General features: G+C 55.4%; 2 protein-coding genes across 3 annotated transcripts; one reads left to right on the forward strand and one right to left on the reverse strand.

The window, feature by feature from the left end:
• Positions 1 to 662: 662 nt before the first annotated feature.
• ATG9B (autophagy related 9B) lies at positions 663 to 8153 on the forward strand. Its single transcript, XM_037837394.1, has 14 exons — positions 663 to 1215; positions 1349 to 1392; positions 1560 to 1624; positions 1824 to 1985; positions 2534 to 2675; positions 4478 to 5232; positions 5406 to 5559; positions 5767 to 5946; positions 6457 to 6693; positions 6917 to 7050; positions 7207 to 7303; positions 7480 to 7603; positions 7692 to 7833; positions 8012 to 8153. Exons 1-13 carry the CDS (start codon positions 663 to 665, stop codon positions 7817 to 7819), a joined length of 2775 nt encoding a protein of 924 aa, XP_037693322.1. The 3' UTR covers positions 7820 to 7833; positions 8012 to 8153.
• A 648-nt stretch (positions 8154 to 8801) lies between these two features.
• Positions 8802 to 27405, reverse strand: NOS3 (nitric oxide synthase 3). Of its 2 annotated transcripts, none has more exons than XM_037835824.1 (26): positions 27237 to 27405; positions 25814 to 25916; positions 25168 to 25316; positions 24788 to 24950; positions 23295 to 23386; positions 23014 to 23155; positions 22593 to 22732; positions 22259 to 22433; positions 21617 to 21718; positions 20758 to 20952; positions 20571 to 20644; positions 20187 to 20331; positions 19829 to 19933; positions 16881 to 16948; positions 16348 to 16464; positions 16064 to 16238; positions 14116 to 14248; positions 13905 to 13983; positions 13572 to 13759; positions 12798 to 12970; positions 12272 to 12482; positions 12099 to 12186; positions 10917 to 11038; positions 9976 to 10124; positions 9466 to 9660; positions 8802 to 9375 (listed from the first exon to the last, which is right to left on the reverse strand). In XM_037835824.1, exons 1-26 carry the CDS (start codon positions 27392 to 27394, stop codon positions 9229 to 9231), a joined length of 3588 nt encoding a protein of 1195 aa, XP_037691752.1. In that variant the 5' UTR covers positions 27395 to 27405; the 3' UTR covers positions 8802 to 9228. The 2 variants fall into 2 exon arrangements, with proteins under 2 accessions (XP_037691752.1, XP_037691753.1); XM_037835825.1 differs by having other exon boundaries at positions 9466 to 9728.
• Between the last annotated feature and the right edge of the window lie 336 nt (positions 27406 to 27741).

A 27741-nucleotide genomic window follows, 5' to 3' on the forward strand; every position in this document is an offset into this window, starting at 1 on the left:
ATTCCTGGTTCATTTCCTTCTCCTCAGTTTCCCTACAATCTGGGTACAAAGTCAGTCTCCCCAGTCCAACATCTCCTCTTCCTTAGCACCCTGAGACAAACAAAACACACAGAACTTATTTTCTTTTTTTTTTTTTTTCTTTTTTTGGTCTTAAAGCATTTCAGTGGGGGTGGGGGTAAAATTTTAAGATGTAAACAAAATGAAAGATTTAACATCTCAGTCCCATAGTTCCATAATCCTTTGATAGGATTTTGCTTTGTGGTTTTTGTTATTCTGGCTGCTGAGTTCTTCTCTCACTCAAGGTCTGAAGATGGAGACAATAGGTGTCTCCTCTTGTCTTGATGTGCTATTCAGCTCCTGCCTCTTAAACCCATACCCCCACAGGCACACTCTAAAGAGCCAAGCCCACCTAGCAGGAGTGGCAGAAGGGTGACCCGGGGTCCTGAGAGGCTTGGCCGCAGGTTGCCCTGGAAGGGGTGGGAGTGGTCAGACAGGTGATTGCAGGCTGGGACGCCTGAGGCCTGCCCCACCTGAGTCACCTAGTGTTGTTGTTGTCATCATCTTCCTTGTTGTCTTTGGAAGTCCCCACTTGGCTTCCCAGACCTCTGAGGAAACAGCAACAGCTCCCATCCTTACAGCTTTCAGGAGAAGCCGCCAGACGCATGGTGAGACGAACCGGGTGGGGGGGGAATAGGGGGCGGCTGGGGCGGTGGGGAGACCTGGGGCCCGGATCAGTGCCCCTCCTCCCCATGCTGCCTCCTCCTCCTCCTCTTCCTCCTCCGTGTCGGGGGCCTGGGGGAGGAAGGATCTCCATCTTTTCTTTGTCCCCCGCCTCTCGCGCAAGAAGCTCCCCCTCCTTATTTCTCCCTCCGGCCCTGGGACCCTCCTGCACAGCGCTGCAGGTGACAGGGTCTTCTCAGCCTCGCCACAGTGCCCTCTCCACCCCAGCCACCCCCCCAACACAGGTACAGCCTGCGGTGTCACCTACCTCTGCTTCCCCCTCCTGGGGATCCCACTCTACCCCTCCCCTGGCCTTGGTGACTCCCCCTCCCTCATGCCGATGCTCCCAGGACCCTCCGGGGCTGCGGATAGGTCCTTTGATCCCAGAGCAGGATTATGAGCGGCTGGAAGACTGTGACCCTCAGGGCTCCCAAGATTCACCCTTCCATGGGGAGGAGCAACAACCCCTGCTTTATGTGCCTGAAGAGCTCCGGGGTAAGGGTGTTGTATGGTTGGGGGGCAGTGGTAGAGGTGGGGCCTTGGGGCTCCAGGGCTTCACACGGAGGGAGTGGAACACTGATCACTCAGCTGAGAGCACCAAATCCCAAACTCTCCCCTCTGTGCCTAGGCTCCTGGCATCACATCCAGAACCTGGACAGCTTCTTCACCAAGATATCCTTTGTGCTCGGGTCGAGCAGAGATGGCATGGGTGGGCTAGCACCATTCTTGGCCAGGAGACTCTGTGAGGGTGCTTGTGGGTTCAGGGGATTTGTTGAGGGGAGGCGTCCTCAGGAAAGGCCCATTTTGCCTTCCGGCTTATTCCTTGATGAGCCTGACACATCTACAGCTATCACCAGCGGAATGGCTTTGCCTGTATCCTGCTGGAGGATGTCTTCCAGCTGGGGTGAGATGCTTATCCTGGGCCCCAAACTCTGTCTTCTGGGTCCAGGGCCCCTCCTGTCATCTTGCTGCCTTAAGAGTGCCTGCTGCCTCTCAACCACCCAGCGCTTTCCCAAGTAGCCCAGGGGCTCAGCAGGATGGGATGACCCCGGGCTTGTCTGGATCCTCAGGACTGATCACTGTCTCATCCTTTTGCCTCCTAGACAATTCATTTTCATTGTCACCTTCACAACCTTCCTTCTTCGCTGTGTGGATTACAACATTCTCTTCGCCAACCAACCAAATAACCATACGAGACCTGGGCCGCTCCACAGCAAAGTGACCTTGTCGGATGCCATCTTGCCCTCAGCTCAGTGTGCTGAGCGGTGAGTGACAGCCTGGTAGGGGTGGCGGTGGTGAGGTAGATGTGGGGGAGGAGGGAGAGGTGCAGACAAGAGGCCCCTTTCCCTTTATCCTTTGGTCTAGATCAGCAGTTCTCAACCTCTGGTCTCAGGATGCCTTTATATGCTTAAAATTGATCGTGAACCCCACAGAGCTTTTGTTTATGACAGTAATACCTATCTGTGTTTAGATATTACATCTAAATCTAGATATTATGTCTATATTTATTAGAAATTAAAACTGAGAAAGCTTTTAAAACAGTAATTCCACCAGTGTGATGATATCTTTATATGTCATGTAGCGGTTGGAAAACTACACTGTACACTCATGACAACGAGAATGAAAAGGGCAAAAAACATCTTAGTGTTATCTGAAAATAGTTTTGACCCCTAGTTTGGACCTAGGGGTCCCTGGACCACACCATGAGAACCATGAGTCTCTCCATGACTATTTTCCATCACTCCCTAAGTCTGGTCTTGCTGTCTACTGGGTTCCCATCCTTCTCTGCCACTATCTGTCCGACCCCATACAGGATCCGCTCCAGCCCCTTGCTGGTCTTCCTCTTGATCCTGGCTGCCAGCTTCTGGCTGTTCCAGCTGCTTCGTTCAGTCTGCAGCTTCTTCAGCTACTGGGACATCCAGGTGTTTTACAGGGAAGCCCTGCACATCCCCCCGGTGAGCAGGGTGGTCGTGCCTGTGTAGAGGCATGTCAGGACAGGGTGGGCAGAGGATAGGGGAAGGAGTGGGGGCCGTACAGGTGGGGGCCAATTGCAAGAGGGTGGAAAGGGCAGGGCCTTCTTGACACCTACCCTCAGCCCAGACCTGTGCTAGGAGCTGGGGTGCTACCACTTATAAAACATGGTCCCTACCCTAGTGGAGCTTAGTTTATTCAGATGGGTCAGAAAAGATGATTTACACATGTTTGTGGTTAAAACAATGGGTATTTAGAGGAAAGGGGTCACTGGCTTTACAGAGCGGAAGGAATTTGGGGGGACAGAAGAGGAGGCAGAGGACATTCCAAGCCCAAATGCAGGAAGGTGGGGAAAAGTAATGAGCATCTGTGGATGGCAGTGAAAAGATTTGTCCACCAGCCTGCAGCTGAGCATTCTTTCTTTCTGGAAGTAATCCTTGTCCAGAATATCTCCCTAACTCTCTGCTCAATCTTCCTAACACTGCTCTGACTCAGGGTTCCCTCCCCATCCACTTGGATGTTTAATGGTCCCTAGAGACCCTAGGATCAAGTTCAAATCCTTAGTCTGGCATTCAAGGCCCTCTGTCAGGTGATTCCCACCTCCCTTTCTAGCCGCAGCCCCTACTGCAGAAAGTTACTGGGTCGGTCTCTTCACTGTCTCCCAGTCATGCTTTGCCCTTTCTTTCCTTCCCGTCTTGCTCAGGATTCTTTTGCCCTGTACCTAACACCTTTCTTTAAGGCACAGCTCAAAGGCTACCTTCTGTAGCAAGCTTCCCTTGCTTCTCTTCAGAAGCCCAGAGCCTTCTGCACAGCTTTCCTACATAGCAAAAGGAGAGGTTCTAGAAGGTCCCTTGAATAGGGGAACACAAGGCATGGAGCTGGGAGGAGTCAGGCAGGAAAGCAGAGGCATGGGAGAGAGGAGTTTGACCACTCCTCCAGGAGCTGCTGACCCTGCTCTTTCTCCTTCTCCCTCCTTCCCTCCTCCCTATTCCTTCCAGGGGAAGGGGAGACCCTGGGATGAACTGGAGAGGCTGGCCTGGAGGGATCTGACTAACCTGGACTGGGGAAGCTGGGTGAAACTGGGCTAAAATGAGGTTTGCAGCCCTCCAAATGAGATCTGATAGCTCCCCTCGAGACATGGACACAGCCAGCATCTTAGGAAGGTCAAGCTGGTCATGGTGTGCAAGATGACCTGGAGTCGGATGGGGCTGGAAGTCTTAAAACATGCTGAGGCAAAAGCTTGTGAAGATTCTGGGCAGGAGTTGGCTGGCATGCTAGAAACATGGAGAAGAGATTTCCCCATCAACTACCAGCTACTCTGTCTTTCATGTGTAGGAGGCTGGGAGGTGGGGGGTGGGGGACAAAAACAAACCTTTTCTTAAGGAGAGCTTCCAATCCAGTTGAGAAGCCAGGTCATAAACACCTGAGGAGTTTAATAAGGTGTCACCAGGAAGCCCATGACTAATGGCCTGTATGAGTGGCAGGGCCAATGAGGAACAGAGCAATTCAGAAGATGAAAGGAAGCAGGAAGCCATGAGTGACAGAGTGACAGATTGAATATAGGGTTAGGGGAGGTTCAGGAGAGGGAAGAAAGTGAAAGGTGACAAGTTTCACGCCTTGGTGACACTGGGAGTGAGGAATGGGGTGGAGCCAAGGGGGATGTAGTTTTGGTCCCCGTGAATTTGTGTTCATTTTGCACTAACCCTTTTGAGGGTGTGGAATTTGGGCGTCGCTGTGGAGAGGAGTCTGGAATCGCTGCTCCTCACCATTCTTCCCCCCTCTTCAGAAGGAGCTCAACTCCGTGCCCTGGGCAGAGGTGCAGTCTCGCCTGCTGGCGCTGCAGAGGAGCGGCGGGCTGTGCGTGCAGCCGCGGCCGCTGACGGAGCTGGATGTCCATCACCGCATCCTGCGCTACACCAACTATCAGGTGGCCCTGGCCAACAAGGGCCTGCTGCCGGCCCGCTGCCCGCTGCCCTGGGGAGGTAGCGCGGCCTTTCTCAGCCGCGGCCTGGCGCTCAACGTGGACCTGCTGCTCTTCCGCGGTCCCTTCTCGCTCTTCCGCGGGGGCTGGGAGCTGCCGGACGCCTACAAGCGCAGCGACCAGCGCAACGCCCTGGCCACTCGCCTGGGCCGCACCGTGGTGCTGCTGGCAGCCGTCAACCTGGCGCTGAGCCCACTGGTGCTGGCCTGGCAGGTGCTGCACGCCTTCTACAGCCACGTGGAACTGCTGCGACGTGAGCCAGGCGCGCTCGGGGCCCGGCGCTGGTCCCGCCTGGCGCGCCTGCAGCTGCGCCACTTCAACGAGCTGCCGCACGAGCTGCGCGCGCGCCTGGCCCGCGCCTACCGCCCCGCCGCCGCCTTCCTGCGCGCCGCCGCGCCCCCCGCGCCCCTGCTCGCGCTGCTGGCCCGCCAAATTGTTTTCTTCGCCGGCGCGCTCTTCGCCGCGCTGCTTTTGCTCACCATCTACGATGAGGATGTGCTCGCCGTGCAGCACGTGCTCACCGCCATGACCGCGCTCGGTGTCACGGCCACTGCGGCCAGGTGCGTCGGGAGCTGACCAGGGGTCCCCATTACTCTGAGCTCAGGCTGATCCCACCTCTAATCTTGACCTTGCCCACCACCGGGGCCCGCGTCCCCACCCCCAACCCCTGCATTCTATCCCCAGGGTCTCCTAACCGCAGGCTCCCTTCTCCACCCTCGACCTCGCCCTCCAGGTCTTTTATTCCCGAAGAGCAGTTCCAGGGCAGTTTCCCGCAGCTCCAGCTCCAGGCGGCTCTGGCCCACATGCATTACCTCCCGGAGGATCCCGGTCCCGCAGGCAGGGCCAGCGCTTACCGGCAGATGGCGCAGCTGCTGCAATATCGAGTGGTGAGGGCCATGACCCGCAGTGGGGCTGCGAAGGAGGCTGTACAGCCCCAGTGGGCCAAGGGAAGCCTATGCCACTCAGGGTCCCAGGGGGAGACTGGGTTGGAGGTTTACTGCCCCGGTGAGTGCCCCTGGGGGCGCCTGGGATTGACCATTAGTGTGGGTCCCCCTCAGCACCTGCTTCTCAGCCTTCTCCACTCTCTTCCCCAGGTCTCCCTCTTGGAGGAGCTCCTTTCCCCTCTCCTCACCCCACTGTTTCTGTTCTTCTGGTTTCGCCCTCGTGCCCTGGAGATAATTGACTTTTTTCATCACTTCACCGTGGATGTGGCTGGGGTTGGGGACATCTGTTCCTTTGCCCTTATGGATGTGAAGCGCCATGGCCACCCTCAGGTTAGAGCCCCTCTCTGGCGGTACAGTGTTGTGGGTGGATAAGAGTTTGCTTGCCTAACCCAAAGCCAACCCGGGTTCCAAGCCCAACTCCCTTCACTTGCCACCTGTGACCTTTAGCAAGTCACTTGTCTTCTCTGAGCCTTAGATTCTTCATTTGTAAACTGAGGGCAATAACAGTAGTAACATGGAGGGGCGTCGGGAGGATTAAATGTGGTGCTATATGCAGTGCACTTAACAGAGCTCCCAGCACCTAGTAAACCGTGGTCAGTGGGAACTAATGGAATCAGAGTGGCTGACAAGCAGTTTTGGTCAACGGGTAGGGCTGGAGCAAAAATGGGCTTTCCTCCCAGGGCAGTAAGAGCCAGCCCATGCCAGATCCATATCTATTGCTTTTTTTTTGGGGGGGGGTGGATCTTAGGCAACCCGCCTCCTCGATCCCATTTTCTTTCACATGGAAAAGGTGTTTTCTTGTCCAGCCGCGCCCTCACTTGAAGATGTTACTGCTTTTAGTGGCTCTCAGCGGGACAGACGGAGGCCTCACTGTCTCAACGTGCAGAGGATGGAAAGACTGAACTCTCCTTAATGAGGTTCTCCTTGGTGCATCCACAATGGCGCCCACCAGGGCACAGCTCTAAGTTCCTGGGGCACCTTCGGGGCCGGGTACAACAAGATGCAGCTGCCTGGGGCGCCACCTCAGTTCGCAGCCCTCCCACCCCGGGGCTGCTCAGCGATTCCACCTCGTCAGCAGTAAGTCCCAGGCCTGGTCTACCCTATGCCCCTCACCACCTCCTAACCCTTCCCTCTCTTGCCTCACCTTTTGTACTAACCTGCATCGCTGGCCCATCTCGGCCTGCTCTCTTGCCTTCTTTAGACCTCCTCCCTCCTCTGCTGTCCTCTCTTCTGACTCCCGGGACTGTGCTTGCCTGGGCACTGACTCCCTTTTTTGCTTTCCCTCTTCTCTTTCTCCCAGCCAGAGGCCTTCATGGCCAACCTCTTGGTGCACCCCCTTCTGCCCCCGAGGGACCTGAGTCCCACAGCCCCCTGCCCAGCTGCAGCCACAGCCAGCCTCCTGGCCTCCATTTCCCGAATTGCCCAGGATCCAAGGTGAAGGGTGGAGGCCTGAGGGGCAGGGGAGAAAGGGTGGTGGGGCTGATCCTCCAGGAGGGGGGATAGGAAGGCAAGATCAAGTTGGGTCCTCCCCTTGGGGTGCAGTGGGGAGGAGAGAGATGCCTTTTTGACCTGCTGCACCCTGTGTTGCAGCTGTGTGTCCCCAGGAGGTACTGGGGGCCAGAAGCTGGCCCAGCTCCCAGAGCTTGCATCTGCTGAGATGAGCCTCCATGCCCTCTACCTGCACCAGGTGAGTAGAAGAGTACAGAAACATGTGGGGAGAAAGCAGATGGATGAAAGGGAGACAGGGAGGGGGCTAGAGTCTAAAGTGGTACCTAACAGGAACTGGGAGAGGAGGTTTAACACTGTATGTTCCTGGCCCAGGGGTGGGAAGGAGCTCCCTCATTTGTCGTGCTTTCCATCTAGCTTCATCAGCAGCAGCAGCAGGAAGTGTGGGGGGAGACCTCAGCCTCTTCCCTGCCAAGGCCCTGGTCCAGCCCCTCACAGCCACTCTCCCCTGATGAGGAGAAGCCTTCTTGGTCAAGTGATGGTGAGGAACCCGGGGTGTACAGGGAGCAGATCCTGGGTGGACCCTGGGCATCGAGGGGCACTGCCCAGCTTATGGCTTTTCTCCTCAGGCTCCAGTCCTACCTCCAGCCCCAGGCAGCAATGGAGAACCCAGAGGGCCCAGAATCTGTTCCCTGCAGAGTTTCAGGAAGTCACAGAGACCCAGAAGGAGCCTGGCCAGGCCCCTGGTACTGACTGAGAGGACTCTTCAGGGTCAGTGTTATCTGACTGGGGGTGGGGTGAGGTAGAAATCATTGTTAAGGAGGGGGAAAGGAATGTGTGGGAAATTGAGTGGAGCCAGACTTTGAGGGGTAGGAACAGTGGTAAGAATTTGGGGTGATGATGGTCATCTCTAGAATCTAGATGCCCAGACAATTTTCTCCACCCACAGGTTCCCCAGCTTCTCCAGCCACAGGAATTGGATGCAATGGAGTGGAAGAACACACCAAGCCCTTCTTGGAGGCCCCCACAAGATTACAGGCCCAGGGATGCCTTAGTTGGGCAGTACCTGGTGGTCAAAGAGAACAGGCCCCAGAGAACAGTGAAAGGAGAGGAGAGGAGATGCTGAAGGCATCTGGCAACAAGTCTTAGAGATGGTCCCCACACAGAAGGAATAAGGAGAGGCCGCCCCCAACCAGCTGTACTGAGATGGCCGCCCAGGAAGAAGTCCCTCAAGGTGGAGGGCAAGGGCCAAGGTGGAGGCCAAGCTAAACTGAAAGGAAAAATGGGGCACAGGATCTGAAAGGCAATGGGTTTTTCATGCCTGCCGCTCCTTCAGGTTCCCATGGGACCTGTGGAGGAGGGAGAGGGGTGGGGACTCAGGAGTGGAATGACTCTAGGGGCTGATGTTTCTGGAGTTCAGCGTTGGTGTGCTGTCTGAGGAAGTGGGTGTGGTTCCTTGTCCTGTTTGAAACAAGCAGTAAAGATTGCTCATGGTTGTGTTCCCCATCTTTGTGACTGTCATTTTCTGGCGCCTCCCACTCCTGGCAGCTGAAGCCTGTACCTGCTTTCTCAGTCAAGATCAGGGGGAATTGCCTGTGATTGGCTGGAAACAATGTTTTCTAGAGTTGGTTGTGTAGGCTCTTGCCTGGGTAAGAGGGGATGGAATTCCTGCCAAACAATTCCTATTTCCATGCCTCCATCTGTTCAAGGTGCTCAGAATTCACAGGCAAAACTTTCCATTCTATAATTTTAATTGACTGTCAAGTCCTCAATGGCGGGGCTGTGTTAGGTACCTTAACAGCATCTCTCCTAACACCTGGCACAGTCTCCTATGATAAATCTTCAGTAATAAATATTTGAAATGATTTAGAGGTTAGGCTTTAAAGGTTAAGACACTCCTGAGAGAGGGAAGGGGAATCTAAAATTTATCTAAAGAATATGAAAGGGGTCTTGGAATATCCTTACTGGAAGGGGCCTTCCAGATTTAGTCCATCCCTAGGTAAGGAAACGGAGCCTACAGAGATGAAGAGACATTTTGCCCCTTTCCGGGAGCAAGGCTACCACCGCAGACTGGACAGTCCTGGTCAGGCCGAGAGGAGTGCGGCAGAGCCAGGCTGGACGGAGGGCCCCACTCTCCCGGGAACTGTTGCAGAAAGCAAAGGGCTCTCAGGGGCCGGGCAGGTCGAAGGCCCAGGGCACTGCGCCCCGCAGCTGCCGCTCCTGCAAAGAAAAGCTCTGGGTGCGTATGCGGCTTGTCACCTCCTGAGTGCGCAGTGTGAGCCCGAAAATATCCTCGTGGTAGCGTTGCTGATCCTGCGAGGAAGACGGCAGCGGCTCAGAACGGAGTCTGAGGTCCCAGGGGGAACGTGGCCCCGCCCGCGCCCGGACTCCGCCCCTCCGCACCCGCAGCACGCCAATGACGTCACCGGCCTCGTCCAGCTCCAGGCCGCCCTCGGTCGCCAGGATGCGCTGCACCGTCTGAAGGACGCTGGTTGCCATGGTGACATCGCCACAGACGAACATGTGGCCCTGCTCAACGCACAGCACGCGGTGCACCTCCGCAGCCAGCTCGGTCCGCAGGACGTCCTGCACGTAAGTCTGCGAGGGGGCGGGGTTAGGGAGCGGAGTCCTGGGAGGGGCCGGGCCCAAGGGCGCTTGGGTGGGGCCTAGGGCGGTGGAGTCAAACAAGGGGCTGGGCTTGAGTGCTGGGGAAGGTGAGCCAAAAAGCGGGGTGGGGCCCTAGTGGGGGCTGGTGCCTGGGTGTCCGTGGGTGGGAACTGAGGGGCTGGGCGAGGGTGTGGTCTGGAGAGGAGTGCGGAGGGGCCTGGGCTGCGCGCACCTCCCCTGGAGCTCTCATCTAGGCTCCCCTGTCTCCCTATCTTCAGGTTACCCCGCGCCCTTAGGGCCCCGCACCTTGGGGCTGTCGGGTTCCCGCGAGAAGGCGGTGAGGACGCGGCTGAACACTCCGCGCTGCTGGGCGTCCTGCACCTCGTCGCGGTAGAGGTGGTCGAGCTGGGAGCATCGGCATCCGAACACCAGGGTCATGGGAGCGGGCTGCAGCCCTGCAAGCAGCACTGAGGCTTGGGAAGGCCCCCTGCCTGGGGGCGCAGCCCTAGCTACACATACCCCACTGGGTTCCCTCGCCCAGGGCTAGCAGCCATGCTGTTCAAGCCGAAACAATCATTAAGGCGGGGTAGCCTCTAGAAGAAAGGCAGGATGCTTTCACAGAGACCCTGCCATATCCTTGATTTACAGAGAAGGAAACCCAGGCTCCTAGACGGTTGTTGGCTTGCCTCAGGTGGAGTGGCCCGTGGCGGAGCTGCTCTAGAACTTAGGGTTTCCAACTCAAAATTCCACCTCTTTATACTGTATAGTGTTGCAACCCTGGAATTCTATCTAGCTCCTTCCCCCTATTCTCCCACACTTTCAGTTTCCACACTTTTGACCTTCCTCTAGGTCACAACTCCCTGCTTTTTATTTACATGCTTGCTACCCTAGATACCCTATACCAAACCTGAATACCCTGTTAGCTTCCTCGGGGGTTGGATACACCAGGCAAGCCCTGGCACTGTCAAGAATCCACCCAGGGCATTCATCTGTCAGATTCGAAGTCCCAGCTCCATCTCTTCCAGACTTTGATTTCTTTGTCCTAAATGCAGTTCAACCCCTAGTAGGTGTCAGGCCCCAGGAAACCACATGAATGGGGTGCTGCCCTTGCCTTGAGGTGCTTCCTCTCCCCCTAATCTAGCAAGTTTCTTTGCACCTTTGTGGCTCCAGTTTCTTGTCCTCTTTCCTGCCTTCCAGGCCCCATCTCATCATCCTTTCAGTCATTCCCTGGGCACTGTCAGCCTTACCTTTGCTCTCAATGTCGTGTAACCGCTCCTGCCAGAATCCCCGGAAGGGAGCGATGCCAGTGCCAGGTCCCACAAGGATGCAGGGCAAGCTGGGATCAGGTGGCAACCGGAAGGAGGGAGCTCTGGCCGGAGAGACATTCTGTCGGGCCCCCTTTGTGTCCCCAGCTCCCCCGATCTCAACAACCTCAGGGCTCAGCCAGAGGAGGGAGAGAGCTCAACTTCCGCTGATAAATGATTAATATTTTCAGAGTGCTTAGAACAGTGTCTGGCTCATGGTAGGCATTATGTAAGTGTCTATTAAAATAACTCTACATGCAGGCAGGAACACCCTGGAGCTGTAGTTTGCAGAGACTGGGCCAAAGGAAATATGGTTCAAGTTTGAATTAAAGAATATTTCATGTTTCAGTTTAGGAGATTTGGAAAATATGGGGAGGGGGAGGACAGAATGCTATTTCATAGTGGGTTCACTGAGCATGTTTATTTTAAATAATAGCCTTAATATTGGCATTTGACTTGTATTCAATAGATTGGTATAGTTTATCATGGATCACCAGGCCTAACTGGCACCTTCCTGGGAACTCTTCTTAGTCCCACCCCCAGATGTTCAGCTTCCTGACTGCTGAATGGGGCAAGACTTCTGAACACAGCACAAGGGAGGGCATCCTGAGATTCTTAATTTGGAGTCCTCAGTGGTACATTGGCCTAAGATGGTCTTTACCTTCACTAGTTCTTCCTGGATTCAGGGGACTGTGGCCCACAGTTTCCAGGTACCATGCTTCCCAACACCAAACCAGCCCCAAGGAGTTGGAGACAGACAAAGAAGCTACACTTTAAAAAAACAACAGAGCCTGCTGGTCTAATCCCAGTTCTGTTTCTATGGAAGCTGTAGTTTCAGGGCTGGACCCAGAGTCCAAATTAGTGAGAGGGCCCAAATCCTAGCCTGGAAGCCCAGGTAGAGTTTGGAGTGGCCTAATCAGACGCTCCATCCTTAATATGCCAGGTAGGTCCTCTCTGCTTCCAATATCAACCCCCAACCCTGTGCAGCTCCAGCACTGATTCCTCCATTTGTTCCTGGCCTTCATGTGGCAGTTTCCCCACTGTCTGCTTAGACAGATAGACACTCTTCTTGATGTCCCTTCCCTCTTCTTCTCCTCTGCCTCAGTCCCAGCAGTGCCCACTTACCCCCGGATGAAGCAGGGTACAGGGTCCCCAGCCTTGAGTTGGCTCAGCCAGGTGGAGCAGACTCCGTAGTGCAGGGGGCCCAGCCCATCTAGGGGAGTAGGAAAAGAGAGGCCATGAAGGGACCATCCCAGGGTCACTGCTGGGGCCCTGGCCTTGCCCTCCCCCAGCCTCACCCTGTGTCCTGTACGCCAGCACAGCTACTGTGAGGTGGATCTCTCCTGGGTGGGCACTGGGTGCTGAGCTGACTGAGTAGTACCGTGGCTGGAGCAGGGGCAGCTGGGTGAGGAGCAGGGGGGCAGGCAGTGCCACAGATGGAAACTGCTCCAGCACTTCCAGCAGTGTGGGGCAGCGGAACCACTTCCACTCCTCGTAGCGCCGGGGGTCCTGGGAGGGGTAGAATGACATGGGCTCAGAACCCCAGATCCTTGACCCCTCCCAAGATGCTCCTCCAGAGGGTTTCTCCCTCCTTAGTTCAGGCCAACAAACATTTCTCCAACAGCTTCTCTGTGCCAGGCTCTTAAGAACTTGAGAATGCAAAGATGAACGAGAAATTCCCCAGCTGGGTCTTAAGGCATCAGTACAAGTTAGGTAGGTGCAGAAAGTCGAGGGAGGTCCTTGCATGGTTGCTTCTTCCCTCCAGGTTTCCCACTGGCTCATCCCCCCTCACTAGCCCTGCTCCTCCCTGGGGTGGCTCCCGACCTGACTGAGGGTCTCTAGCTCCTGCTGTTCACTGGGCTCTTCAGCCAGGGTGCTGAGCAGTCGAAGCAGTCGAGGGCTGGGCGGGGAGGTGATGTCCAGGAAGTAGGTGAGAGCCTGGCGCAGCGTGCATGGGGGCAGCCGAGGGTCCCGCACCCAGCCGGGGGGTGGGCCACCTGGAGGGTGTTGCACAGGGGAGCTCTGTGGAAGGGGGTCAAGCTGGACCCCTGGCTTGTCTAGGGTGATGGGTGCTTCTTGGGGAGTAGATGGGGACTGGCCACAGCCTCAGGTGCCTCACTGCAGAGCTTTCCCTCTAGTCAGAGGCATGTCTGGGCAGCCCCAGTGTGTTGGTTTGGGGGCCACTAGCTGGACTGGGTTGGGCTGGGTGCCTCTGCCCCTACCCCCACTGAGCTCAGTTTGACCCCAGGCATTGTGTGACAGAAGGTCAGCCCTGATACTGGCTTCAAAGCAGGTGAGCTGCCAGGGGATTCCTTGGGAGGAGCCCAGAAGGAGGGGACAGGCTTTTGTTGTGTGGTGGGTGGATGAGTGCACAAAACAAGGTGAACTCGGAGAAAGGAACCAGATTTGTGAACACTTGAGCAACAAGGCCAGCCTGCCGGGAGGTCGAACGGAGCCAGCCCTGAGCCCAGGTGTGAGCTGTGAATGGAGCGGGCAGCTCTGCCAGTTCCTGAATGTGAGGGGACCCTGGGGGCCGGAGGGAGGCAGTTTGGGGTGGGACAGACTCTCACTGTTGTGCCCCAGATGGCGCCCCCTTACCAGGGCTGCCCTTCTCCAGCTGCTCCACTGCAATGGGCTCAGCGGGTGGCGGCGGGTCCTCCACGCGGCTCAGCAGGGTGTCTACCAGGCCTGGCCGGTTAGGCGGGCAAATGCCTATGTGGTCCCCTGGCTGGTACTGCAGCCCCTCCTGCCCTCCGGTGTCCAGGCGCACCAGGATCGTGGCCCGGCTAGAGGTGAGGAAAGGGGCAGGTTAAAGGGGGGTCCGGAAGGGATGTGGGGGCGGAGAGGCAGCATGTGAGAGGAGGGTGCCAGGGTCCGGGGAGAGGGGCTGGAACAGGTAGGGGGGAGTGGGGGGTAAGCAGTCTTCCTCACGTGGACTTGCTGCTTTGCAGGTTCTCCACAGAGATGACTGCAGCCTGGAACATCTTCCGCCTGTGCACGTGGATCAGGCCTGGGGACAGGAGGGCGTGTTCAGATGGGACTGAGACTGGGCCGGGGAGCTGGCCTGGCGACTGAGTGAGTTAGTCCTGGGGCCCTGGGACCCCAGAGGGCCAGTCAGATAAAGGGGCATTTTGGGCCGCACCTGGCAGCAACTGGAGGCCCTCGGCCTGGGCACTCAGTCGGTATCTCTGGCGCTTCCAGCTCCGCTTGGGGCTGAATATGTCCTGGGCGGCAGCCTTGGCATCCTCTCCCACGCAGAAAGTCTCACAGGAGGCCTGAGGTGGTTGAGGGGAGGGACGAGTTGGTGAGAGTTGTGGCCCTTCTGCCACCAGGAAGGGGGGGTCTGATAGCTGGGCCTGTTGGAATGCCAGCCAGCCATCCCATCTATACCTGGCCGTGTTGCAGGAGTGGGTGTGCCCAGGAAGGAGAAGGGGCCTATCGGGGTCTCATTCCTGGGGGATCAGCAGCCCTGGTGGCAGGAGGGAGAGGCAGAGGCCAGCCTGTTCTTCAGCCCCTTTCAGTCCAAGGACCCCACATGTTAATTTTGCACATATTTATTTGTGTCGCTCTCATAGGCTACTTATTTGGTGAGTGTTGATTTTGGCTTCCCAGGGAGCACATGCTTGGCTTATAGTGGCACTCGGTGAATGCATTCATGCATTCAGACTTGCATTCAAATCTGACTCCTAAACTTACATTTACATACTCAGGTTCCCCATCTTTCAAACTCATTGGGTTCTTATGAAGATTAAGTGAGACAGTTTATGCAAAGCCCTTAGCACAGTGTGTGGCAGATAGTAAGTGCTCCTGGAACATGGACTGGGAGGCAGAATTTGGGGTGGTGGCAGGAGGGGTCTCTGGTTGGTCTGTCTTCCCCTGCACTGAGCACAAGGGGCTGGAGAGGGGCCCCGTGCGCTAGGACCCTTAGGAGATTCCATATCCTAATCGTTTGTATTCAGGCCTCAGCCTGGCAAACTGCTTGAACAGCCCACAGGCTTGAAATCCAGGGTTCAGCCATGGCTGGTCATGCCCTCCCCTTCCACCCCGTATCTCCAAGTCTGTTAATTTTTCCATTTTTGTTTTTTGTTTTTAGTAAAGTCTCTTATCTCTTCCTTCCTCGGTCCTCTCCTTTCCTATTCCCACTGCTACCATCTTAGTGAGCTCAGAGTCTTCCTGCTTCTCGTTTCATGCTCCTCTAATTGATCCTGCTCTTTTAAAGTAATATTTCTAAAACTTCATGTTGTACTCATTCCTTCTCTTGTCCCACTCCAAAACTTCCAGTGACTCCCATTGTTTCAATTCTTTTGTTTTGTTTTCCATCCCTCCCTTCTCCCAATCTGGTCTTATCTCTTTCTCCAGTTTGACCTTCTCTTTCCCAGCAAACCATCCTCCTCCACCCTGCAGACCCTCCCCATAGCTCCACCTCCCAGAATGCCCTCCTCCTCTAAATTTGTCCAAACCTGCTGACCTCAAGCCCCGGAACCTGGTAGGGCCAGTGCTGCTAATGAATAATGTCGGGACAGGGGAGAATGAGCATAATCCCAAAACCAGGCAGAGATGCCTCCTGAGGAGGCCCAGGCTTAAAAAGTCACAGGCCTGGGACCCATCCCACTTTCCGCTCCCCTGGCCCGGGGCCACCCTCCAGTCCAGGCACTGCCCCCAGCTCGGCTGGCCAACTTCTGACTTCCTGTAGCTTCAGACCTCATCTCTGTCTGACCCTCTCTAGCTCTTTCCCTCTCCCTCCATCCTGCCTGCCCGGGTGAGATGCCTTTAACCCCTCCCTTTATGTGCCCAGAATGCTCCTGACCTCGGCTCCTGCTTGCAGGGGCCCTGTCTGCTCCCTTTTAGCTGGACTTCTGACTGGGCCAGGTACCTCCTGTCTTTAGAACCATGTTGACCACTCCACAGGACTGGTCCTAGAAGGGCCAACTGGGTTGTGGCAAAATGAGGGTGGATTTTGGAAAGAAAAGGATGGGACTGTGAACCAAACAGAATCAGAGCACTAGTGAGGCCTCCAGACGCAATATTGCAGGTCATGGAAGTGAAGGGACAGGAATCCGGGTAAGGAGGGGGATCCCCCAGGGGTTCACCTGGAAGGCAGCCTGGGCCCAGCCTCGGAAGGCCTCCTCCTGGCCGCACAGCTCGTCCCCCTGGCCCAGCTGCAGGAGCCGCTCCCCACCCAGCTCTTCGAGCCGCGTGTCCACCGCACGAGCAAAGGCGCAGAAATGGGGGTATGCCCGGGAGCCCAGGCCGAACACACAGAACCTGGAGGGGCAGGGAGCTGTCACTGGAGCCCATCCCCTGCCCCTGGCCCATGCATGCCCAGGCGGCTTGCCCTCCCGGGTCCCCTCTGCTCAGCAAGGCACCCCCAGACCTGAGAGTGCCCAGTGCCCCCGCACTGTCTGTGTTACTAGACTCCTTCCTCTTCCGCCGCCAAGAAGAGACCAGTGGGTCTGAGCAGGAGACACTGTTGAAGCGGATTTTGTAACTCCTGGCAAGAGAGGACAAAGACAAGGGGGTCACAGGGCAGTGGAGACTCGCTCCAGGCCTGGACACAGCCAAGGGTACAGTTTCTGCTCCCTGCAGAGGTGGGAAAGGCCCTTCCCTTGGGCCTGGCGTGGCTCCCAGAGCAGGGCTAGGTTTGGGGCCAAGGGCCAGTGTCCCAGGGGGCCTTGAGCCTCTTGGCCCTGCTCTGCCTCCTCTCCCCTCTCTGAAGAGAACCCTGGAGTCCTTGGAGTCCTGGGCAGGTCATGAGGGAGGGAGGGAGGGCCTCCTGGCTTCCTGACAGCTGGCTGCCAGCCTGTTGGGAAACTGACTGGAACACAGAAGGAGAACTCTTCAGACCTCTTTTCCTTCTATGTCTCACTGCCCCCCACCCCACCCCCCAAAACTCCCATCGCCACTCACTTGTGCTGCTCTGGCCGAGGGGAGCTGTTATAGGGGCCAGACATCTCCATAAGGGCTGCTGCAAAACTCTGTGGCGAGGGAAGGATTAACATACTTAGATGTTTATATCATGGGTAGTTTTGTTTTATTTCAAAATATTCAGAAGTCAAAAACAGTACAGGGCTGGCCCTCATATTTGTAATTATTTTTATATTTAAAGTATACAATTCAATGGCTTTTAATATGTTCACAGATATGTGCAACATCACCACAGTCAGTTTCAGAACACTGAAAATGTTCTGTCATTTTTAATTTGTTTTAAAAATTTCAAAAGATCTATTGGTGTTTTGAAAAATTGCAGAATTGTGTGAATTGTTTAAAGTAATATAGAGACAGTCTACCCTTATCTTTCTTCCAGTCTTACTCCCCAAGGTGTACATGCTATTGACAGCTGTTTAACTTTTTAGCCCTTTTTCACTGTACTTTTGTAAATGTTTATGTTTATAGGTTTTTTTTTTCAAGTGAAAATGGCACCATACTATAATTGCTTTTTATCAATAACCTATTGTGGACATCCTTCCATGTGAATACACAAGGATTTACCCTGATTCTTTTTAAGTGGCCACATGGCATTCAATTATTCACATATACTGTCACTATAAAACCTTCCTCTCACTTAAGGACGCTTGGGTGGTCTATGTATAATGCTCAATCAAACACTCTTGGATATATAGCCTTGCTTCCTTCTTTGCATATTTCAGAGGGTAGATATTCGGAAGAGGAAGGATTTAAAACGTGATGGGGTAGTCAAATTGTCCTCCAAACGGACTGTCAGTTGACAGCCCCACCAGTAGGGTAGAGGAGTGCTCTCTCGTGAAATGTGCACACACTTGTCCACACTGGATTTTATCAACCCATAAGGTTTTAGCTGGTTTGATAACTGTCAATTTCATTTGCATTGCCCTGGTCACTGGTGGTGGTGACCATCTTCCTTAGAAGATCAGGCTGCCTCTTTGTTTTCTCTGAAGGATGAGTGAGTGATCCAGGAACTGTGGAAGCAGACTCAGTAATCTCATGTGCTGTCAAGAAAACAGCTTAGGGCTACATAAAACAAAACTTCGCATAGAAGATTTAAAAAAAATTAACATTTAGACCTTAAGTATATTTTGGTGGTGGCTCTATAGACTCACCCTAATTACCATGTAGTACTTTAATTTTATTTTTTGAACATTTTGTTGAAGCGTAACCTACGTACAGAAAAGCACACATATAAATGCACAGCTCTATGAATTTTCATAGACTAAACGTACCCGCATAATCGGGATCCATATCAGGAAACCCTCAGGCCCCTTCCAGTCACTACCACCTCCACCCCAAGAACGACCAACCGTCTCCTGATGTCTAACACCTCCAATAGGCTTTGCCTATTTCTGAACGTTATACAAATTGAATCATTGGTATGGATTCTTTTGTGTCTGGCTTCTTTCACTCTATATTATGTTTTGAGATTCCTCTGTTTTATTGTGTGCTGCTGTAATTTTCCATCCTCATCAAATTGCTGTATAGCATTTGAATACAGCACAATTTATTTACCCAGTGTACTGCTGATAGTCATTTGAGTTGTTTCCTTTTTGGGGACATCATGAACAACGCTGCTGTAAAAATTCTTGATCATGTCTTTAGTGAGTAAACTCCATCTTCTGTGCAGTATATGCTTAAGTTGGCTCAATTTTTAAAAACTTGAGGTAAAATTTATGTACAATGAAATGCACAGATCTTAAGAGCACAGTTCAATCGGTTTGGCTGTTTGGCAGTTTTAGTTTTAAAAAGTTATACATCTACCCTGTGACCCTGTAATTCCACTCCTCAGTATTTATCCAAGAGAAATGAAAACATACATTCACAAAAGCCTTGTAGGACAATGTTCCTAACAGCTTTATTCATAATACCCCCAAACTGGAAATAGTCCAAGTATCTAGCAACAGAAGAATAGATAAACAAACTGAGTATATGCATACAGTGAATACTACTGAATCATGGCAACACCATGGATGAATTTCAAAAGCATGCTGAGTGAAAGAAGTCATGCATACTGCATGCTACCATTTATATGACATTCTAGAGCAGGCAAAATTAATCTGCGATGACAAACAGGACAGTGGTCACCTTTGGTAGGGGGATTGGCTGGAAAGGAGATTGACTTGGGGAATTGGCAGGGGAATTTTCTAAGGTAATAGAAAAGTTCTGTATCCTGATGGAGGCGTGGGTTTCATGGATTTATATACTACTTTTATACTAAAAGGCTATTGATAATTGTATTTTCCTTTAAAAGGCATAGCAGCATTAGGGCTGAAATGCTTGGAAAGGAAGGGAGAAGGCTTACACCAGAATTCAAGCCCTGCTTTAGGGCACTTGAGGAGGTGTTTAGTGCTAATAAGACATTTAACATGTAGAAGCTGAAACAGATAAGAGGCACCAGATATGAACATAGCTTGGGGCATCCCAGAGACAAGAAGCTTGAAAGGTGATGGTTAACAATAAGACACTCAATGGTGATGCTCCAGTTTTTGTTTCTTTTAAGATTTGTTCAGAAAGTGAAGTTGTCTAATCTACTTTGGCATCTAAATAGTGCTCTTTGCTTTTGTTAAGAAGAGAGGAAAAGGCTTGAAATAGCATAATAAGGGGAGTACCCCTGTTTTCCTCCGTGTCTGAGAGGGATCTAACCTCTTTGGCCAGCCAGAAGTGCCTTTCACTTATTAAAAGCTTCCATTAATGTGTATGGAGGGTGGGGGTAGGGGTCAGTGCAGCCCCATGGATGGGCCTGGGCTGTGGTTGGTGAAGGCCTGGCGGGCCCCAGTGGAATTTCCTTGTTCCTACTCTGGGGGCTCTCACGGCATCTCCACTTTCCACCACCAGGCTGTCTCTGCCCAGCCACTCTGATCTTGAGTGCCCCCCTTTCCCAGCCTTACCTCTCCATTCTCTGGTGGGTCCCCATTCCCAAATGTGCTGGTCACCACCAACACCAGGGTCTCGTGCTCAAGAGACACCACGTCATACTCATCCATGCACAGGACCTGGGGGAGGAGAAGGGGCATGTCCCACGGGATTCTTGGCTCCCTGCTGCTCCCTATCCTTCTCACCCTGGCCCTCCCTGGCAGGGCAAGATTTGGGCCCCAACTTGATCCCTGAATATTTGTGGCTGAGTTGTGACCCTCTCCTCCCAAACTGCTATCCTCCAGAGTTCCTGAAGATGCAGACAGCCTCCCCCCACTCCCCATCCCGTTCCTGTTCTTCCACAGATCCCTACCCGTCTGGGCTCAGCCCTACCCGGGGATCGAAAGCCTTCCGGAAGAGCCTCCCCAGCTGCTGTGCGTAGCCCTGAGCCCGGCCGGTCTCAGAGCCATACAGGATTGTCGCTTTCACTCGCTTTGCCATCACAGTGCCCATGAGTGAGGCAGAGATCTTCACAGCACTGAGGGAGAGGGTGAGGTAATTATGGGGAACCCTGGTGCATGGAGATGGGGCCTCCGCAAAGCAGGGGACCATCAGGGCCACAGGAGCTGGAGGCTGGACCCAATCCCAGCAAGGTCTTGGGGGTACTGAGTCAGCAGTATGGCCTTCCCATAAGGCCCAGACCACTACTTTGGGATTGGACCTCCACTCCCCAAGCGGTGCCCATGTGGAAAAGGGGAGCACTCCTGGAGTACCTACTTGGCAACTTCCTTAAAGGTCTTCTTCCTGGTGACGCCAGTGCCCTTGGCTGCACTCCCCTTCCAGGGGTCTGGCTGCAGAGAAGTGAAGGGGTGGGGTGGGGGGATAAGTAAAGAAAAGGTTAGAGATCCTGGGGGCTGCTTAGTTACAGTTGTCCCAGGGTGCAGGAGCCAGCTGGGGAGGGCACCTGGTAGCGGAAGGCAGGGGACAGGAAATAGTTGACCATCTCCTGATGGAAGACGGGCGTGAGGCTGCCTGAGATGGGGGGCACGATCCAGGCCCAGTCCGCAGGGCAGCCCCCCCTCGCCTTCTGCTCATTCTCCAGGTGCTTCATGAAGGAGATGGTGGCAGCATGGTGGTCCACAATGGTCACTTTGGCCAGCTGTGGTGGGGGGAGAAGGTGGGCTTAGATGCAGCCTGCAGACCCCACCCACCTACCTACACCCCTTCTGCCACCCCAAACCTCACTATGCCCTGGGTCACCTCAAATTGCACCATGCATTGTCACCCCCAATCTAACATACATGGTTTTCCCCCAAACTGCAGCATGCATGGTCATGCCCAAAGTTCAGCATGCAACAGCAGCTCCAGTCTCAGTATCTGTATTCCCTGATCCCCATCACAATATCCTAAACAATTGAGACCCCCCAGAGAAGTACTCAGCAGGCACTTGAACCACAATGCCCAGCCTGCACTAGGTCCTGGTATTAGTGTTCCCAGAATCCAATGGGTCCCACAAACTACAATACCCAACATGCTCTGGGAATTGGAATTGCTGAGCAAGCACTATGTCCTAGTTCATAATGGCAAGCATAGCAAGGCTCCTGGCTCTCTAGGCCCCCATATCACCGCAACTAGAATAGGATTCACGGGTCCCCAGAACTGCAGAGCCCAGTGTGCCCCAAGGTATTTGGACTTTAGCTCCCAAGATGCAATGAACTTCCTCCACCTGATTCCAGCTACCCCCCTCAGTGTTTTGGAGCCTCCCTCTTTACTATGCCCTCCACCCCTACCCTTGCCTTCCCAGCCAATCTGGGCCTGGGCACCTGGTAACTGTGCAGCACAGCCAAGTTAATTTCCACAGCTGCCTTGTCTTTCCACAGGGACGAGGTTGTCCGGGTATCCAGGTCCATGCAGACAGCCACATCCTGGGAGCAGGGGTGTTCATAGGATCGGGAGGGACAGAGGTGATGGGGAGAGCTCGAGGGGTGAAAGGAGCAAGGGTGGGAGGTCCTTGGGAGGCCTGACTGCCTAGTGTGGGGTTGGTTCAGGTTTATGCCTGCAAAGGCACCACGGAGCAAGGAAGGACCTTGGGATGGTGACTTCCCAGCCCTGGATCTTAATTTCTCTTCTCTAAAATGGGTCTTAACTTTCTTTCAGTCAGGTTCCCCTTTGAGAATCTGATGAAAGCTAGATCATATATGCATATTCTCACACACACACACACACACACACACACACACACACACTCACTCACTCACAGGCATGCCCACGATTTTGCCTTAACCTCCAGTGGCTCCAGAACCCTCCTCTGTTCTAGTTTAGGAAGCAGCCCTGAACCTGACAATCTCTCGATTCTCCTGTTGCTGACATTCTCTGGATCTATCTGGATGGTCAAAGATGCCAGCCCTGGAGGGGCTGGGGCAGGCAGGCCCCTTGCCCTGCTCTCCATACCCTGCTGGCCTCACCTCCAGGATATTGTAGCGGTGGGGGTCACACAGGTTCCGGGTGCCAATCTCGGTGCTCATGTACCAGCCACTGAATGGGGCTGCGGGGAACTCCAGGCCCCCAATTTCCAGGAGCATGTTGGACACTGCGGGGAGTGCATACCAGCGCAGGCCCAGGGATGCAAACCACTCCAGCCTGGGAGAATCAGGGGTGTGGGGGGAGTTTGCATCAGCCCCTTGTAGAGCCTTGCCTGCACCCACCCTCCTTGAACCAGCCCCTACCTGCCCCCCCCCCCACCTCAATGGGCTCAGGGAAGGTTTCTCGTCCACCCAACCCAGTCTCTTCCATACTCACGTGGGGTGCTCCAGGGGCACCTCAAGGACAAGCTCGGGGGGCAGAGGGAAGAGTTCTGGAGGCTCATCTGGGGCTTGGAGCAGTAGGGGCAGCACGTCAAAGCGCCCATTTCCTGGCGTCCAGCCATGCTGGATACAGAGCTGCAGGAGAGTGGGGCAGAAGGGGCGTCTAAGAGGCCCAACCTTGTGCCCACTTCAAGGACCCCCTTCATCATCTCCCATCCTTCATCTCAGGGATCCCTCATTGGCTGGGTCTCTGTCTTCACTGCAGGAACCCCCTTCACTGGCACCCCCCAGCCCTCATCTCAGTGAGATATCCCCTCTTTGGCTGGATCCCCTATGCCTCACTCCAGGGCCCTCCTTGACGGGGTTCCCCATTCTCCATCTTGGGGACACCCTACTGGCCAGCTCTCTGCACCCACCTCGGTGATCTCCACGTTGCCTGGATCCCCACGCACGGAGCCGTCCTGCTGCCTGTAGCCTGCGTAGCGCACCAGCTGGGCGTTCCAGATTCGGAAGTCTCCGCGGTTTGGGGCGCGCTGGGGGAACACTGTGATGGCCGAGCTGACATGGGGGAAGAGCTGGGTCAGAGCCCCTCCTTCACGGCCACCTAGGGGAGGGAAGACTGGGGCGTGGAGTGAGGATGGCTCTGGAGTGGCTCCGGGCGGGGGTCGGGGCTGGTGGGGTGGGGCGGGCCGCTCACCGAAGGTTGCCCCGGTTGGTGGCATACTTGATGTGATTGCAGATGTAGGTGAACATCTCCTGTGCAGAGCTGCAGTCCCGGGCATCGAACACCTGAGCCAGCCCGAGGGGTGGGAGGGAGAAGGGGGGTGAGGGTCCTGAGTACCAGCCCCAGGGGAGAAGGTAGGCAGCCTGGCGTCTTGGGGGGGGGGGGCTCACTGGTCAGGAGGTGGGGAGGGAGTGGTGATCCTCCTCTGCTGCCTTCCCAGACTGGGGGTGCCACTGTGGGCCATGGTTCCCTTTCCTCCAGGAAGCCTTCCTGACCATGTGCAGCCACACTGACCCCTTCCTGCCCTGGCATCCTGCACACCCAGCATGGCCTGGTTGGCTTCCTAGGTCTTTCCTGGGGCAAGTATCTTCCCATCCCTATAGAAGCTAAATTAGTACTTGGTACAGAGGAGGCACTGAGTCACTGCCAAACTGATGATTGGGGAAGGGCACCAGCTGACAGGGGGCACCTAGAGTACAGGTAGTGAGGTCCCCGCTACCCAAGACCCAATGAAAGGCAGGTGACCCCAACCAGTCATCTGCCTTTGTTTGGGCACACAGATTATGGGGAGTGGGGCAGCTGAGCTGGGTGCCCTCCAGGACCTCTGCTAATCCTGATATTCTGATGCTAGGAGAAGCCATTCTGACCGGCTGAGTGGGTGCCCTACAAGGAGGCTGGGAGGTCCCATTCCTGCCTGATGGAGGAGGAAACTTGCGATGGTGTCAGGGGTGGCAGTGGCTGGCCTGGGGCCGAGAGAGGGACATGGCAGTGAGTGGATCAAATATGGAGGCTCAGATGAGTTCAGAGTTGAAATAAAGCTTTGGACAACTTAAAGGGCTATACAAGGGTCAGAAAGGATTGTTGTTATTTTACTTGAGGCTCCTTTGAGATTTACTGAGCAAGTGGATTCAGTCCAAATTCTTTGGTGGCCGGTTACAGCTAAGGAGGCCAAGGTCGTGGATTCCATTCCCCTGTGGGTCAGCTTGCTTCTCTCAGTGTCATGGCACAAGCTGTTCCAGTGACCCAGGCTAGCTCTGAGTCGTGTGGGAGGCCAGGGCTGGGAAGGAGGGTGGGAGGCTGGGGCACTGCGAGCGTGTGCAATGTTTGGGTGTAAGGAAAGAAGTCAGGGGGACTTTTGCAGGAAGACAGCTCCTGTTAATCGGTGATACTGCCCAGAGAATCGCTGCTCAGCAGCCCTCACTGACTTGGTGGGTCTTGATTTTTCTCCACTGTCCTCCCTCCCCCAGCCAAGGCGGCCATCCTGCTTAACAACCAGGAGTTAGCTACTGGGCTGAGGGCTCTACTGGGGATGCTGAAGATGGAGTCTGGGGGCTGGCCCCTCACCTTTCCAATCCCTACGGGAAGAGGCAGGACTCTCCCTAACTTCCCTGGACTCCCCCCCCAACTCCCTCGGGAGCTGCCCCTGCCCCTGCCCCCAACCCCCATCCCTCTCTAGCCAGCCACACCTGCAGCTTCCCCCACTGGATCCGACCCACACAGCGGGGAGCGTTGCGCCAGGCCTGCTTGGCCCCAAACACCAGCTCGCTCTCCCGGAGCTGGTAGGTGCCCGTGGCTGCCACCTCTGCTTCCACCTCCTGAAGCCGCTGCTGGTGGGCCTGGGAGCCGTTCCTGGGGGTACGAGGGAAATGGAATGAGAAGGAGGCTAGGGGTGGGGTGAGCCACACTGACTGTGTGAATGTGGGGAAGAGGGTCCAACCCCTCACTGGGAGGGCTGGCTGGGGTGAAATAGGATTGGGTCATAGGAAAGGGGAGCGTGAGGTTTTTGGGGCCTCTGCAGGGTCAGAGGAGTGTGGGCTGAGCTGTGGGTCTCAGGGCAGGCACTCACCTCTTGATGGAGCTGTAGTACTGGTTGATGAAGTCCCTGGCCTGATTCAGCAGCTGCTCAGGGGGTGAGGGGCCCTGGGACGGCCGGCTCTGCAGCTTCCGTGGAAATACAAGGGAGCCCAGGCAGTGTCTCAGGGTGCAGGGCCCTTCCTGGGTCCAAGTGAGGTGGGGTGATGGGGAGAGCAGAAAGCACAAAGGTCAGGCCCAGGTAAGGGTACAGGGGTCAGCCAGCTGGGGTCTGGAGGCAAGAGTTTGGGCCAGAGGGAGAGAGGGGCCAGGGAAGTGTGGAATCAGGGTCAGGGCTGAGATTGGAAATAGGAAGTAGAGCTGGGTTAGGAAGGACTGGGGCAAGGGCTGGAGGTCAACGGTCACAAAAGTCCCTGTCCCTTGTGATTGAGGACACATCCTATCCTCTTGTCTCTCAGCCCCTGGCTCCTTCCCGTTCCTCGTCTCTTCTTTTTAGAGATGAGGATGCCAGTCAGAAGGGGAAAGTTGCTCACTTGCTCAGGCTGAGATCTGAGAGCAGGGCTCAGCAATTCTGACCCCAGGGATGGGGTGGGGGGAGGGTTTCACATGGTGTGTGTGTGTGAGGTCCAGGCTTCACACAGTGGCGGGGGTGGGGGGGGTGGGGGGGGGGTGGGCCTCACCTGCTGAGCCTGGGCACTCAGGGTGTCGTAGGTGATGCTCCCCACTTCCCAGTTCTTCACTCGAGGGAACTTGGGCCTCTCCGGGGGCCGGGTTAGTGGGGGGCTGTTGGGAGCCAGGGATGGGGTCATGGTGGGAAGTTCGCTTCCCAGGCCGTAGCCTGGAGACCCCTCCTCTGGCAGTAACAATCTAGCGATTTAGTGCTTGCCTGCCACATTCTTCCCCTTACTTCCTCTCAGCCCTCACAACAACTTTAGGAGGCAGGCAATATTTGCATCCCCATTTCCAGGTGAGGAGCCTGAGCTCAGAGAGGTTAGGCATCTTGCCAGGGGTCACACAGCGCAGACCCTGCCTTACAGTGAGGTCTCTCCTGGCTCCCGAGCCCCTGGCCTGAGGCTGGGTCCTCCCAGCCAGGCCCTGCGCGGTGCCCACTCACCTCTTCTGGAGATGGAGGGGCCACTCCCCATCCAAGTTGCAGCTGAGCCCTATTTTGGGGGTAACAGAACTCAGTGCCTAAACTGAGGGAAGAACCAGCAGGGATTCTTCAGCTCAGATTTCCACTCCCTGCGCAAACCCCCTCCTGACAGTAGCGTGTGAAGGGAAGCCTCTGAGGCCTTATCACTTCCTCCCAGAGCCACGGGCTGTGGGGGAGGAAGGGAGGGACTCAGGCTGCAGGGTGCGCCTGTGCCCGGCAGGACCCCGGGCCCCTCGGCCTTTCCCTGTGGGGCTGCCTGCAGCCCCAGCCACCCTACCTGCCCTGCCATTCCTCTCTCCAGCACCTTGGCCCCAGGGGCTGGGGCTACAGGGTCAGGTTAGGGCTTGCTGGCCACCCAGAAGGAAGGGCTGGAGAGGGGGCCCAGCTGCTCTTTCCCCTAGGCCTTCTACCCCACAGGCCCTCTTTCTCTTCTCTTCAGGCCTGAGTCTGCTGATCCAACTCCCGCCCCCCTCCCTGAGACCCCGTTTTTCTCATTCTCCTATATCTCCTCTGGCTCCTTTCTTCCTTTAAATAATAATCGCTACTGTTGGTTGAAGGCTTGCTGTGAGCTAGAAATTTACTACCCCATGAGGCAAGCACTGCCATATCTCCTTTTCTATAAAATGGAGGCTCAGAGAGGTTAAATAACTTGCCCAAAGTCAAACAACTCTTGGTGAGAGTAGGTTTCAAACCCTGGCACGATTCTGTAACTGGCACTCGTAACCCCCACGTTTACCTGATCCCCCCCACAGCCCTGATCCTGGTCTTCTATAAGATTCCTCCCCAGCCTCCTGACCTTCCCATTCTGTCGTGACCACAGGGATGGCCCTTTTGCATTGGGGACCCAGCCCCCTGGCTGGGCTGCAGGTGCCAGCCTTTCTTGGTGCCCGCCCTGGCCACGTGGCCACCTGCCCTCCCTCCCTCCAGCTCCTGGCTGCAGCAGGTCTCACCTGTGGTTAGGTGCTGGAGGGGGCGTGGGCACTGGGGCCCGGCTCGGCTCCGATGTCGGGGAGGCTGGGCCCTGCTTGCCGCACAGCCCGAGGCCGAGCCCCAGGCCCAGGCCACAGGGTGGCCCAGGCTCCTGGCCCACGCTCTTCAAGTTGCCCATGTTGGCTGCGCTTCAGCTCTGCGGCTCTGAGCAGAGCCCTGGCCTTTTCCTTAGGAAGCGGGTGGGGGGGGTGGGTGGGGGTGGGCTAAGGGAGCGGGTAGTGGGAGGGGGTTCTCCAGTGCTGGCCCTCGCCCCGCCCCTGTCACATACACAATGGACAGGAACAAGCCCAGTTGGGAGGCAGTAAAGCCGTGGCTCCACGCCCGCTGGCCCCGAGGGTGGGGGGCCGGACGCCTGGGTTCCGCTGTGAGGACTAGGGCTGATAAGTTGGAACCCCAGTGTCCAGTGGAGCTGGGGCTGGAGCGCAGCAGCTGCAGTGTGGGAGGAATGGCAGAGTGGAGCAACCA

Source organism: Choloepus didactylus, chromosome 5 (assembly GCF_015220235.1).
Source record: "Choloepus didactylus isolate mChoDid1 chromosome 5, mChoDid1.pri, whole genome shotgun sequence".
Lineage (NCBI taxonomy): Eukaryota > Metazoa > Chordata > Mammalia > Pilosa > Megalonychidae > Choloepus > Choloepus didactylus.

Bases quoted from the DNA above. Each gene is read 5' to 3' on its own strand.
- ATG9B (XM_037837394.1), top strand. From the start codon at position 663: ATGGTGAGACGAACCGGGTGGGGGGGGAATAGGGGGCGGCTGGGGCGG. The intron at 1,216-1,348 runs GTAAGGGTGTTG...CTCTGTGCCTAG, and splicing joins TGTGCCTGAAGAGCTCCGGG to GCTCCTGGCATCACATCCAG. The intron at 6,694-6,916 runs GTAAGTCCCAGG...TCTTTCTCCCAG, and splicing joins GCGATTCCACCTCGTCAGCA to CCAGAGGCCTTCATGGCCAA.
- NOS3 (XM_037835824.1), bottom strand. From the start codon at position 27,394: ATGGGCAACTTGAAGAGCGTGGGCCAGGAGCCTGGGCCACCCTGTGGC. The intron at 25,317-25,813 runs GTGAGGCCCACC...ACTTGGACCCAG, and splicing joins TGAGTGCCCAGGCTCAGCAG to GAAGGGCCCTGCACCCTGAG. The intron at 22,733-23,013 runs GTGGGTGCAGAG...ACTCTCCTGCAG, and splicing joins GCAACGTGGAGATCACCGAG to CTCTGTATCCAGCATGGCTG.